This window comes from Athalia rosae, chromosome 3, assembly GCF_917208135.1.
Source record: "Athalia rosae chromosome 3, iyAthRosa1.1, whole genome shotgun sequence".
NCBI lineage: Eukaryota > Metazoa > Arthropoda > Insecta > Hymenoptera > Athaliidae > Athalia > Athalia rosae.
Window position 1 is genome coordinate 15,701,180 of NC_064028.1, and position 13,586 is coordinate 15,714,765.

Consider the following 13,586-nt stretch of genomic DNA (forward strand, 5'->3'; position numbering starts at 1 on the left):
GCCAAGAATGTTACTGCTTTTTTTGTTCGTTATCATAATTTGTTTCATCATCGTATACGAACCTACGAACTCAGCGATCGAATCGATGGACCATGTTGAAATAGACATGTGTTCGATATCGATGAAAATTTGTTTCCGACACCGAGTCGCATGATATACGTACGATGATTATCTGGTAATCTATCTGATCACCGCGGTCACGATCAGTTCAATTGGTAAATAAGTACATGTACAGGTTTGGATGAACATTGTTTTTCAAGATTTAAATAACAAAGTTAGTGTAAAATCGTTATTTATTTGTTACATGATGCTTAAACACGTATCTATAATTAACCATCGTCTTTCAGACTACCTCCGTAAACATTTTATCGTTATTACAATATTTGTACTCATCGTATTTGTTTTTATATAATTTATTATAAATTCATTCTTTTTCTTTTTTCTTCGATTTTCTTTATCCTCATTTTTCTCGTCAATTTATCGTATTTCCAACTGGCTTTTGAAAAAGTCTGACGAAAATTTGGATTCATCGTAAACGGTGGAGTTTCTCTACAAAAGTGGATATGAATTAACGGGTCCAAAAAAAAAGAAAAAAAATTATCACCAAGACGAATTAGGCGAAGCAAGGAAAATACGTGTATTTATGAGCAAACAAAAAAACAACTCTGTCGTCTTTCACGTGTAAACTACTGTGAGATCGCTAATACTTGCGTTCAATCTGAAATTAAACCAGAGTAATGAACGCGAGTATACCTATATTTTGGAAAATAATTAATTTAGATAATAATTATTGATATTGATATAACAACAATGTATCATTGGCAATCGGTACGCTGTGTAAAAACTGAATTCACCATGGTACATGATATTAATAATAACAATAATTCGTAGTAAATAATTACTGTAAATTTTCTTTTGTATGATAAAAGTGAATATAAAACCAATATATATGTATATACTATATACACGAACTGCGTCATGTTGAATGTATTCTAAATATTTGAAAAAATATTCGAATATATATGATTATTTAATAGAGAAATTGCATGTACTTACGCACTCATTAAAATATTAAAACATCCAATTGTAAGTGATAATTTAATTTATCTGTTATTTTTAATCTACTGCCATCATTTCTGCTTGGTAATAATCGTCAGAATTTTTCGTACCACTCAGTTGTTAATTTACAATTAACAGGCGAGACAGAAATTGATTAACAAAAATTCTAGAATCAAATTATAAGTTTTGTTTCATAATTGACCGTACAGTGATTGCAGATCAGAATCGTTAAGATCTGATGCTATAGAGATCCACTTAAATTTATATTACGTGTAGACGGATGAACTTCTGTACAAATGTCATCAACTATGGGTGCGGTGATTCGACACAATTGATGGGAGATGGTAGAATTACCCTCTACGTAGATATCGAGTAATATTACAGACTCGGTTGGGTGGCTGAGTAATTATAGTATGTAAATTATCAGCTTTAACTTAAATTGCACTTGGCTCAACTTGAGTCACATGAAAATAGATATATATCTAGTCAGAAATTATATGTGACGTATCGAGTTATTGCGGTCTAATGCTGAATTAAAGCATGCCCATCTTAAAAGTAGTTCAAACGATTCATTGGATCCAAGTAAAAGCTTATAACTTCGTCGTACTTATGACTTCCATGTGCAGTCGGTAACTGATATTTGAATAACGAAGAGTTTAAAAATTGCGCGTTAGTTAGTCCGGATATAATCTTTTGCTATTTTCACAGCCATGGATAATTTGAAATATATTGGGTGAAAATATTTTCGCGATCCATACCGATGGTAGTATACAAGATATTTGATATGGTATAACAATAGATGTTTCCAAGGGGGTGAAAGTATAGCCGCGAGTATTAATTTTCTGTGGTCAGTAGTAAACATATACTAATGAAAAGAAGCCCTTTCAAAAAGTATAAAAAAACCCTGAAGAGTTCCTCGGTTCCTCGAAAATATTTACAACATTAATTACGTATGTACATTTTGACGAGGCCAAGAAAAACCTCTAGCTTCACTAACTTGTCGCCGATTGTGATGCCTCGATTACAGGTGTCTGTAAATTATCCGGGCTATCGGACTCCAGGTTAGTTGGACTGTTCGATTTAACGGTAAGATCTCCTATGAGAATACTTCCACATGAACTTCCACTTGCATTCGAATTCGAAATTTCAACACTCTTAGCGATCTCAAGCTGCGACAAAGGTTGTGACGGTTCCTCGCTGTTCGCAGCCTCCGTGGGTTGCACAAATTGTGGAGTCTGAGAACCCTCTAGCTTTTTTATCAACCCTACCCATGGATCCTCTAAAAATGCGGCAGCGTTCACATAATTCGATATATCCACATGTCTGTGCGCATCCTTTTGATGGGGCTGAAAATAAAAAACAAAGTTATAGGTATTGGCAATCAAAGTCCTTAGATATTATACCGATCAACAAACTCTATTCACCCTGCGCTGTCCGTAATGTTGTTTATGAAAGTGTTTTGGAGAATTGGAATTGTTGAATCTAGAATTCGGAGTATCGTGATAGGAATTATTTCCATAGTTATTGTAACCAGCCCCCATAGGACTCCCACGACGTCTATGTCCATTTCCCGATCCTCTCCAATTTCCACTGTGCCTCTGATGGTGATTAACAGGGCTACTGTATCCCAGAGGTATAAAGCCGTCGTCATTCATACGGGGAGACTGTTCATTCTTCTTCGGTGTGCACGATTCATAATTATCATTTTGAATGTTACTATAACCTCCTCCCGATCCATTATAACCACGACGACGATCACGTGAATTCCAATCGTAATTATTACGCCCGTTACTCCCGCCTGGGGCACTCAACGGACTCTTCGGCATACCTGAAGATCTTCCCTTCTCTCGACCACTGTTTGTTTATTTATTTACTGACATTTATTTATTTATTACTGTCAAATGTAGACGCTCTATGGCGGTCATCGCGTCTCGATGCGACGCCGATTTTCATTCAACAATTCGCACAACAATGGAACTTTTCATCCCTTCCCACAGATGTCGAGAGTAAAATCACGAACGGATGCTCTTCCGTTGAGTTTGCAGGGGGCGCCGCTCGGCGCGCTGTATTTAGAAACTGGCTTTGCCGGCAGGCATTCAGATCAGCGGTGAAGCTGTTAGTGTTAAGAGTACCGAGTCGTTCGTCGAGCCGTGGTGTGTTGTGTATAGTGCGAGTTTAAGTTTCTCCGTGAGGTCGGTTTCGTCGTCAGCAATGGATGGTGTTAGTTCGTCGTCTCCGGTACCTGTTGCACGCTTCTGCGCGGTCTGGCTAACAAAGTTAGATGCTGCTGGTACTGCTGCATGGTGTTGGTGATGGAAAAAAATAAATCTGTACGTGGAATGAGAATAAGGTGAAAAATAGGGTATAATTACGAGTCTCCTCGGAGGCAAATGACATCTATTCCCCGCTGACGTTTATCTCGCGCGGTAGTCGGATGAAAATAACAAAACAAAAAATAAATCAAACAAATAATATAAAATTGTGAAATTTCGTGCGGCGTGTCGTCTATCGGTCTATATTACATTGTGTGGTAAACAAACAATGGGAATCGTGCAAAGCCGTAGGGATACGGAGTCTGTCGTCGGTGTGGTTAATTCTCACCATAAAAGAGTGAACAGTACGACTAATAGCCACCATAATTATTGTCAATCTAACATGGGGACTCTAGGCGGACCTCACAACCGAGCTGGTAGCGTCCGAAGTACAACACCTAGATTGCCGATGCCGGACGCTGCGGAGCTCGAAAGACGTTTCACCAAAGTCCTGGTAAGTGTCCACCGGTTCCTATCGGAGGGATCACCTCCTATTTTTATTCCTCGTCATCGAGAAGACGCCCTTTGCCTCGCTCCCTGCGTTCCGGTCAACACGTACGAGAAGATCCTCGAGATCGTACTTCCTGCGTGGGTGTTTCTCGCCTATACGATATCATTGCAGCTGCATATGAATTTTCTCTAGGTTCTCGTTTCACCCGCCCTTAATTCATCGGATGTCTAGGAGGTCTGAGAGTTATCGGACGAGTTTTTCTCCAGGACGTGAAAAAAACAGCGTAAATGTAGGCGTTGAGAAATGATCGTTTTTGGGCGGTACCGCCAACACCGTGCGCGCGAAGGGGGAGAGAAGGATCATAACGAGAGTCCTGCAATAAAAAGAATTTCTAAAGTTTTATCACCGCATAAAACGCTCGTTTCGGTAGGACCTGATATTTCGGTTGTTGTTGTTGTTGTTGTAATTCCTCGCTAATAATATCGGCGTCGTAAGTCCGTTCCGATAATCTCACTCCATTTGTACAGCTGTAATGCGCGCGTGTGTATATCGTAGGAGCAATCGGTTCCAAGATATGAAAAACAAAGAGAGCCATTCACATTCTGAGACCCCTGATGGCTGATGGCTTCCATCCTTTTCCATCTTCTTATTTTCGCCCCTAGGCCCGTCAACTCAGCTGTAGTCGTAGCCTTCGGCTTTGGCTTAGCTTCGCTCGTTCTCGTTATCAACCAGTCTTATATTCTTATTCTCGTTTCACCCTTTTTTTTTCTTTTTTTTAGTCTTCTTTTTCATTCTCATAGAACGACGACACAGACGGTATCTGCAGTCTCTCTCTTCCCGTCTCTCCGATATCTTATTTTCTCTCCGTCCCCAGCAATCCCCCGCATCCTATGTTCCCCATGGCCCGTCCAATTTAAGCAATAACTCAATGGATTTAATATATCATGAATGTAGTTACTGTTTCGCTCGTTCTCAAAGGGTATTATTACGCCCGACGACTGCAGTCTGTCAGTCTGTCTCGTCTTGAATGAGAAAGAAGAAAAAAAAAAAACAAAACAAAACAAACCAAAACAAAAAGAAAAAAAAAGAAAGAAAAAGAAAAGGAGAAACAACGAGCACGAGCGAATAAACGAGGAATATTTTACACGTTATATTCGTTCGCGTACATCGCGTGACTTTCTTGATTAGAGTTGCCAGAGCTATACGGGGTCTCGGAATGATTGATAATTGAGTAGCTACCCCTAATCGTGAAATTCGTTGGTGCTTTGTGCGGTGCGAGAAAATAATTTAACGAAACTTCGTATATGCGGGGTAGTGAAAAAGGAAAGTCCCTTTCTTACATTTCCATCTTCTCTACTCCTCCCTCTTCCCACCGTGTACACCGCGTCGTGACCATGACGCGGATGCGTGCAGTTGAGGAGTACGCTAGGTGATAAATCGTCTCACCGCAGCACGCGAGGTTTTCGATAAAAATCGTCTCTTTGTTTCATAAACTTTACAATCACCTTTTTACGCGTTCATCTCTCGATACGCTCTTACCCTGAGAATATAAGATCAACACCGCGGTGTGTACTCGGGTATTTTAAGCATCCACGGTGGCGCGACACGCACGTAATAACTCCGCGTGTTGTGTTTAATTCACAGTACGATTGTGCGATTTCGCTGACGCACACGGTCGAGAAAACGCACGCTTAGGTAATGCACGATATACGTTTACGTACCGCGACATACCTACCTGCTCACCGTATAGTACAACGCGGAGCAGTTCGTTGTCGCATATCGTGTGTGTTAGTTCGACGGTAATAAGACCGGCGACCGCCGGTCGACATACAGCTCTTCGGAACGTGCGACCCACGCGCTGCTGCAACGACCTGCAGGAATGCTAAATTATGATAAGTACGTATTGTTCGAAAGGTCTAGAAGCCGTGTTGAATCGCTCTTCGGGCTATGAGAAGCGGAGAGGGCGAGAGAGAGAGAGAGGAGAAGAAAAAAATGACGGAATCTTACTATTTCAAACGGTGTATTAATGCCGACATTTAGCCCGAAGGAGAAGAGATCGCACTCGAGACATCTGCGAAATTCCATTCTCGTTTTTCAAAAATTAAAAAAAAAAACAAAAACAAAACGAACGAACTGTCAAAAGTCCACGTGGTCCAGCGCGCGGGGCACGTGTCGAAAAAAATCTCTTACTCGTAGTACGTGTACGAGGTAAACATTTATGTTTGCATGAAAACAATCCCCACTCCGGTGGAGTCACGGCGATGATTGGATAAAGCGAACCCGATGTTCAAAATTCGGGAGGACACTTTGTGTGCACAGGTATAATCAGAATGAAAGACGAGCCGAATTTCATTATCGTCTCGAAAGTTTTTCGACGAAAATATAATCGGAGCGACGGTGATCCCAAATGAAAAAATGTGGCGTACGCGCGGTACTCCGGTGTTTAGAGGAGATCGCAATCTCCTCATTCGCAAACTATGGCAGGCACACCTAACCGCCTAGAGTATACTTCTGTATCGAGCGTGTATGCATACCCATACAAGGGTTTAATACCACGGCATTAACTCGGTTAACGAGTAGGTATAATGCCCGCTAATTAGTCAAAGTGTGTGCGAATGATCATCGCGTGTTTATTCGCTGTATATCATTGACAATTGTGTGGACACTCGCGGTTTTCGTCTAAATAATTATGAAAAGAAAACAGTCTATCGACTATACTATACCATCATTATACACGCTGTGTGAATGTAAAACAAAAAATTCCCATGTGAATTTATAAAGCCACTTTCTCGCCTAATAAGTTACGTACGACTTTTTTTTCTCTTCTCTCTCATAGCAGTGCTTATTACAAATGTGTTCAAAATATTTGTCGAGGTTGAACGTCGGTCCTTCAGAGACTCGGTACGTCCATATAGTACCTATACCGTGATGATATCATCGCGAGAATCAACAATTTTAATGACAGAAGAGTCTGGCGCGTGTGAATCATACATGCTCCCTTGGTCATCACACTTCTTTGAGGAGCGAAATAAAAAATTAAAATATTGAAATAAAAACGAGAAAAAAAAATTAAAATAAAAAAACTACCACACGTTGTGTGCTGTATAAGTATGTGTAACACACGACGCGTATCTGGTAGATTTTTCATCGACGTTTCCGCGAAAAATTTCGCATCATCGCAATGATTATTCCGGGGCAGATGTTGGCGAAAAAATTTCATGAATAACAGTAACGTGAGAATCGTATAGTAGTAAGCCAATTATAAAATATTATAAATATCGACGCGATTGCACATTTTTTCATACGGTTTAATTAAATTCTTGTTCTTTTTAATCAAATTCCGGTTTTATCGATTCAATCCGTTCGCGTCTCGATAGAGTCTCTGTGTAGATTGTAAATAAAACGTGGATCGTGTACGCGCGAACGTAATATTCTAGTGTGTATATGTATAATACTATAATCACGTGGTATTAATACAGACACGTGTGTTTCATCGGAGCGTATAAATTCTGTTCGACTATATGTATGGGTGAAAAAATATCTTTACATATGCTTTATACATTTTACGCGTGTAATATAATTTCGCTTCCTCGATACGTATGTATATATATATATATATATATATGCGATAGAAAACGTTGTGCGAGCGCGCAGAGTACCCAGAGTCGAGGGAATGAGTCACGTGCAGTCTATCCACGGTCGAGGGAATTATCGTTACTAATCCGATTCACGAATAGATTTTTTACCATTTCTCTCTTTTTTTACTCTTTTTTTCTTTTTTCTGTTCTTTTTTTTCTATCCTATTTATAAGTTAAGAAAGAAAAAGTACATGTATATATATCGCTGTGTCCAAACACGAGCTGCAGTGCTTGAAGCTATAACCGTAATTGGCCATAACTTGTGCACCGAAGTAGCAGCCGCAATACGATAGGCGGTAACCCAAAGTAATATTACTTCTCTCTTTCGCGCAATAGTTATATTTAACGGTGACTCTTTAGAAAATCGCGCTCGTGTCAAATTCTGCAGAAGAACGTTGCGAGGATTAGGAAGAATGAAGGAAAGAGGGAAGGGCGAAAAGAGGGAAAAAAAAAAAACATTGCAAGAATCCAGAAAGAAACTATAGGAGAGTAATTCCGCGAGAGTCTATTTCACAGGCAGATTTTAGAGGAAGCGTATGAAACCGGAAGTTCCGCGGAATTTTGTTGTTGATAAAAGTACGTGATATGATAAAATACAATATACATTTTTTATCACCCTTTCATTAATTAACCGAATGAATCGTTTACCGAACAAATTTCACGTACGAGGTGTACGATATCCTTATGAACATGAAATTTATACCCATAAAATGGGTTTTTTCTTCTACCTTTATCTCCTTTTCTTTTATTTTTAATAGCTAAACGTGTACCGATGCAAAGTGCACGCTGCAGATGAAATTTGATTCTCTCGGAAGGATGCGTTTTAGTGTATAATACGAAGGATCGGTGTCCCGGCGTCGGATTTCATCGTCTAATTAGCTTTGTATACGTGTATAAAAAATCTGTTTTTATTTCTTACATCTTTGTCTTCCGGGTGGCTGCCGTGTAACAGCGGCAAAAAAAAAAAAAACGGCAGACAAAAGAATGGAGAATAGAAAAAAATTGATCGCCGGAAAATTAATCGACCCGCGCCGATCGAGCGCGTCTCCTGTTTCCCAATTTTGTCTTTTGTCGCGTAACGTTGAATAATTTCATTAAATCTAGACCCGATCATTAAGAATATTTTTTAATTTTTTTTAACGTTCCTTTTGGACTCGCCCCATCCGGTTCTTAAAATTAAATATCTGTAAAAATTGTACGTAGCTGAAGGTAATCCGATATTTTTGAACCTTGAAAAGGTCCCATCATATTATATCTATAGGTATAACGTATATTCGGTATACATATGTATACACGTATAAACACATCTAAGGCATGTGCGCGCGAATTTACAAAGCACATCGACTGCAAGCTGCAGCTGTTGGAGGTCTTGGTACCTATATTATTATACGTATAATCGAAAAACTGAAAAATATCTTACACGATCTTTCGTCCTTTTTTTCTTTCTTTCCTCCATCAGCAGCTGCGACATATCTATACTTTTGACAGCCCTAAAAAATATATATGTATATAAAAAATGTTCGAAGTATGCGACTTCATTTTCTCTTCGATTATTATTCTCGTGTATAACGCGTATATTTATGAAAATGTTCTTGTACTAGAATCACCATCTACACGTGTGATAATCTGACCCCTTGACCTTTGGTATCCAGATAAAAAAGAAAAATCCTCTCCCGTTGCCTCCAATTTTTTCGATAACCCTATAGGCAAAGGGCGTCCGTCGTAAAAGAAATGTACTCACGTCGATCCGTTCGCACTACACTCAACGGAGTAAAAGTCGCCTCGTATCATTTAGTGCAGGAAATGAAGATTGTGAAAAATAATGTGATTCCTTCTGAGCTCACCACTTCCGTCTTGTTTGCCTTTTCAGGTTTTTCCCTTCTTATTTTTGCCAAATAATTAATCTGAATTTGCGGCGGGTCGGTTTTAAGGAGTGTTGGCAGCCGCTGATTAAAATAAAAAGTGAAAAGAGGCAAACTAAAACTATTAAAGGAAACGAAAATATCCACATTTGCATGTAAGAATAGAAACCTCGTGATTGTTTTTTTGCTTCCGTTATAATTTGAGGAGCGGCGTTGAAGGATCCACCGTCGTAGGGAATATACATATGTATACGTGTCATATATATGTGTAAGGGCCGGCCTCCGGCTATGCAGTTTCTTCTAAACAATGCTCATGCAACGAACGGACAAGCAAACTATATGGGCGCCTGAAATATCTCCAGGAAAAGATAAAACTACCGAGTCTATATTTAGACGACCAAGTCCTCAGGGGTTCTCAGTCTTTGATCATAAATGTAATGGATTAGAATGCGCCGAATGCAGCTGTACCGGAAATGCACGTATCGCAAAAAAGTGTAGGGACAAAAGTATAAGACAGATGAAATCTGATATGAAATCGTTTTCTCTCCTATCATTATCATTATCATTTATTTATTTATTTCTATTCCCTATCGCCGAATCATGGGGGCGCCTTTCATCTCGATCTTCATCCCGATGAAAGTAGTATAGTGTCGGTTTTTGTTATCTGGCGAATCGCCAAGCCCGAAAAATCCGTATCTAGGTGAAAATTATGTTTCTTGGCCGCCGAGGTTGGCCGTGAAAATTCGTTGGTCGAAGTTCAGAGCGAATTAAAAATGAGGAGAAAAGAACCTCGTTGAAAATTTTCTTCAAGCTCGACATCGGGGAAACCCCGCGACGTTGAGACGCTGTCCACATTTTATTTCGCCAGATATACATGTACATGTAAATGCATCGCTCGGTGCGAAGTGCACACGGATGTGACGCGCGCGTAGGTATATGTGTAACCGTGCCCTACGCGCATGTATGTTTATCTGTACGCGTTTCTATATCCAGACTTTCCACCGATCCTCAAACGCCCTCTTTCTCTTTTCCCTCTTCATATCCCCCGCGCTTATTCTATTAATAGGGAAATTAACTCTGCCTATAAGGAGGCGACGACGAACGACACTATTTTAAATACACCACCCTCTAAATGCGGGCGCGAACCGTAGTACGGTATATATACGATAAGGGCTGTGGAAAAATCTCTTCGAAACTTGTGGAAAATTTTTGGTTTACGCGCGGCCTCGACAACCCTTGAATTTACACGGAATCGGAAATATCTCACGACTCCGAAGGGGCGGTGCAGCGGCGGTACGAGAACACCATGCACTCTTGCCCCCGCAGGTAGGTATACCGTGTAAATGCCTTCATATACTTTTCTATGTATTTTTAAACGCGCACAGCGAACACGGCTGGGTATACATTAATCCTACAAAACTTTCACCGGTCACGTACGTTTGCTCGTAGATGCGTTTATATACGTGTACCTATATATACCTATGTATATACACAGCGCTGTGCATATTTTGTACATAGGTATAAATAAAAAATAAGTTTTTGAACGTTGCAACGTGATATATTTGAAGTTAAATACGGTCCGTTCCCAACAAATTAGCCAGCGAACGATGGAAAATTTTTTCATCCTTGAGGGATGAAATTTTCGTACCGATATCGCTGTACCCATTGGCGTTGCATCGTGTCGATGGAACGCGTATATTTCATCTTCGATGTTTCTCGTCGACGGTCGCGCGAAGCGAGCTGCATTTTCACCGAGCTATACAACGTTACCGCACCGAAGTCTCTTGCGGTTTCTCTCTTTCTTTACCTCCTCGGGGATTTCCTTTTTTCTCTCCTCTCTTTATTTATCTCTTCTTTCCTCCCCCGTCGTCTACCTACCCCCCCCCCCCTCCTCTCATTTCCTACCACCGCACACCATACGGTCAAGGGGTACGGGGTCCCCGACCGACAACGAACTTCGTCTCATCAGCTTTTCGGTTTATTCATCCGTGCGGCGGCGGTAGCGGTGCAACGTGGAAGCCGCCCTCTAAGCTGCAACGGAGCCACACAACAGGAAGGACCGAAGTTGTCGAGCACCCGATAGAACGAGAGAAAAAACATTAATGTATAGCTACTACTACTCCCTGCACCAGGGATACCCATACAGAGGCACATTATACGCGCGTGGGTGTTCGATACATGCATTTCGCTCTCCACTCCCTACCTTTCTTCATATGTATAATACGTATACAGTATACGTTTCCCTCCTCTCCACGTCCGTGCGTACAGATTTCTTTTTTTTTTATTTTATCCACATAGGTATACGTATATAGATTATTTATAACACACCGCACACCTACGTGCAATTTATACAGACACGGGGTGTTACCATCTCGATATCGTATACGATAATAACAACGGTAATGAAATCATAAAAATTAGCGTATACGTACAACACGCCGCGTGTACTGCGTACAATATGATATTATAACGATTTCGCAGCACATCACGGGGTGCGGTGGCTCCTTCGTGTCTGTCGTCTGTCGGCCAATGTCGCCTTACGCCCATAAGTCGGGAGCGTTCGTTTTACTGCATTCAGACTATACGTAATATACCTGTAAATGAGAGGGTGCGTGTGTGTGCGCGCGTCATTCCTTGAAAATGTGCACGATTTCTCTCTCCGCAGGGGATGTTGCCGTGTAAATGTATACAATATACACGTGTACGTACATTCGTGCGAACCACCCCCAAAGGTGGATACGCCCTTACGAAGACCGCGCTTCGTTATGTACGTACGTATTTGTGTATTCATATTATATCATTCCGCGGTCATTGTTGCTTACGGTGTGTGTTCGTGATACGTACGACTTGATTTAGAGGTAAACTTTCTTATAGAAATAAATGAAGAAAAGAGAAAAAGAATCTTTAATCGTTTATGCCGCGGGGTTGAATTAACTAGAACTCGAACTATACGAACCGCGGCCTACATGAATGAATTACATACGTGTATTATAATTGCATAACGATGAAACTTATGTAGCGATGACGTAATCGTATCGATGATTATTATTATTATATCATCGCGGTACATCGCGAATGTTGTTACACGTACAGATTTGATGTCATGAAGTAGTTTTTCGTTCGGTACTTTCCTCTCCTGTGGTTTTTTTTTTATTTTCGAAACGTCATTTTCAGTATCCCTAATACTTCTCGGATTTACATATACGTATACGTGTATTGAGGCGGAAACCGGCGTGTACGATGTATTGAGGTTTTGAGTTTTCCCGCTGGAAATCTGATGATAAGTTATATCGATGCGACCACCGCATAATAATTTATAGCATACATTCAAAGAATATAATGAAATGGAACGACGTTATCGCAACGTACGTGTACTTTACACACGAGCGAGCGTAATTAGAACGTTAAATTCTTCGATTTTACGTAAACTAGGATTTCCCGCTTGGAATTATTGAACGGACAAACCGTGTCGTATACTAGTGGGTTAACGTAATACGCAATCTCTAACTTCCTTTTGGTTGATCATTTCACGTGTACGTATACACCAGATATCCTATCGTACGTATCTATCGCTGATAAAATTCCGATTAATTACCGCCGCAGCGAGAAATTCGGAAATGACAAATCACTGTAATTCCGATTAATTTAGTTCGCGTCGCCCTCTCTACATGCGTATCCATACATACTATAATGTATACATATGTTTGTACGGTATGTGTAGTTTATAATTCACACGATGACAACGTGCGCCGTGTCTCTCTATGTATACATATACGTATATGATCATCATCAAGTGTACGCAATGGAGTATATTATTTTTGTGTACATATGGTATACGTATGTGGACACATAGATTTATTAGACTACATAAAAGATAGCGGTTAGCAGCGGTCACGCAGGAAGTGACTCATCACGTGGATTTCTCTCATGGCTATTCAAGAGCCGAACTACCACTATCCGAACAGTATATATCTGCATTCAATAAACCGATCCATTTTGGCCCCGCGTGTGCCCCCTACGGATTCACAGTAGGCGCGCGGAGGCGAATAATAAACGCGCGCGGGACTGTCCGCCTATCTATGGGAATTCGATGGAAAGGTGGACGGAATAATCAGAAGCGAAACAGCCCCGTCGACTTTCCACCTTCAAAATTTGCTCCTCCGCGCAATCAGCTCCGATTCTCTCGGATAATTCGATCGCGTTGAAAATTAGATTAGCCATAATTATCGTCGGTTAGTTGGGTTAAGCGTCCCTCGAATATCAC

At 40.6% G+C, this 13,586-nt stretch overlaps 2 protein-coding genes across 3 annotated transcripts in view; one reads left to right on the forward strand and one right to left on the reverse strand.

The window, feature by feature from the left end:
• Positions 1-275: 275 nt before the first annotated feature.
• LOC105683574 (GATA zinc finger domain-containing protein 14-like) lies at positions 276-3,039 on the reverse strand. The gene is made up of 2 exons (XM_012396260.3): positions 2,484-3,039; positions 276-2,405 (listed from the first exon to the last, which is right to left on the reverse strand). Exons 1-2 carry the CDS (start codon positions 2,883-2,885, stop codon positions 2,052-2,054), a joined length of 756 nt encoding a protein of 251 aa, XP_012251683.2. The 5' UTR covers positions 2,886-3,039; the 3' UTR covers positions 276-2,051.
• A 126-nt stretch (positions 3,040-3,165) lies between these two features.
• The window catches only part of LOC105690327 (formin-like protein), a 30,690-nt gene continuing 20,269 nt past the window's right edge, over positions 3,166-13,586 (forward strand). The window contains exon 1 of one of the 2 annotated variants that reach the window (XM_048652656.1): positions 3,166-3,825. In XM_048652656.1, coding sequence (XP_048508613.1) covers positions 3,601-3,825 — 225 coding nt within the window. In that variant the 5' untranslated portion in view covers positions 3,166-3,600. The remainder of the gene's footprint in view (positions 3,826-13,586) is intronic. The other variant, XM_048652657.1, reaches the window with a different exon arrangement.

Coding starts and splice junctions, on each gene's coding strand:
- LOC105683574 (XM_012396260.3), bottom strand. CDS start 2,885: ATGCCGAAGAGTCCGTTGAGTGCCCCAGGCGGGAGTAACGGGCGTAAT. Junction 2,406..2,483: donor AACATTACGGACAGCGCAGG/GTGAATAGAGTT, acceptor TTTTATTTTCAG/CCCCATCAAAAGGATGCGCA.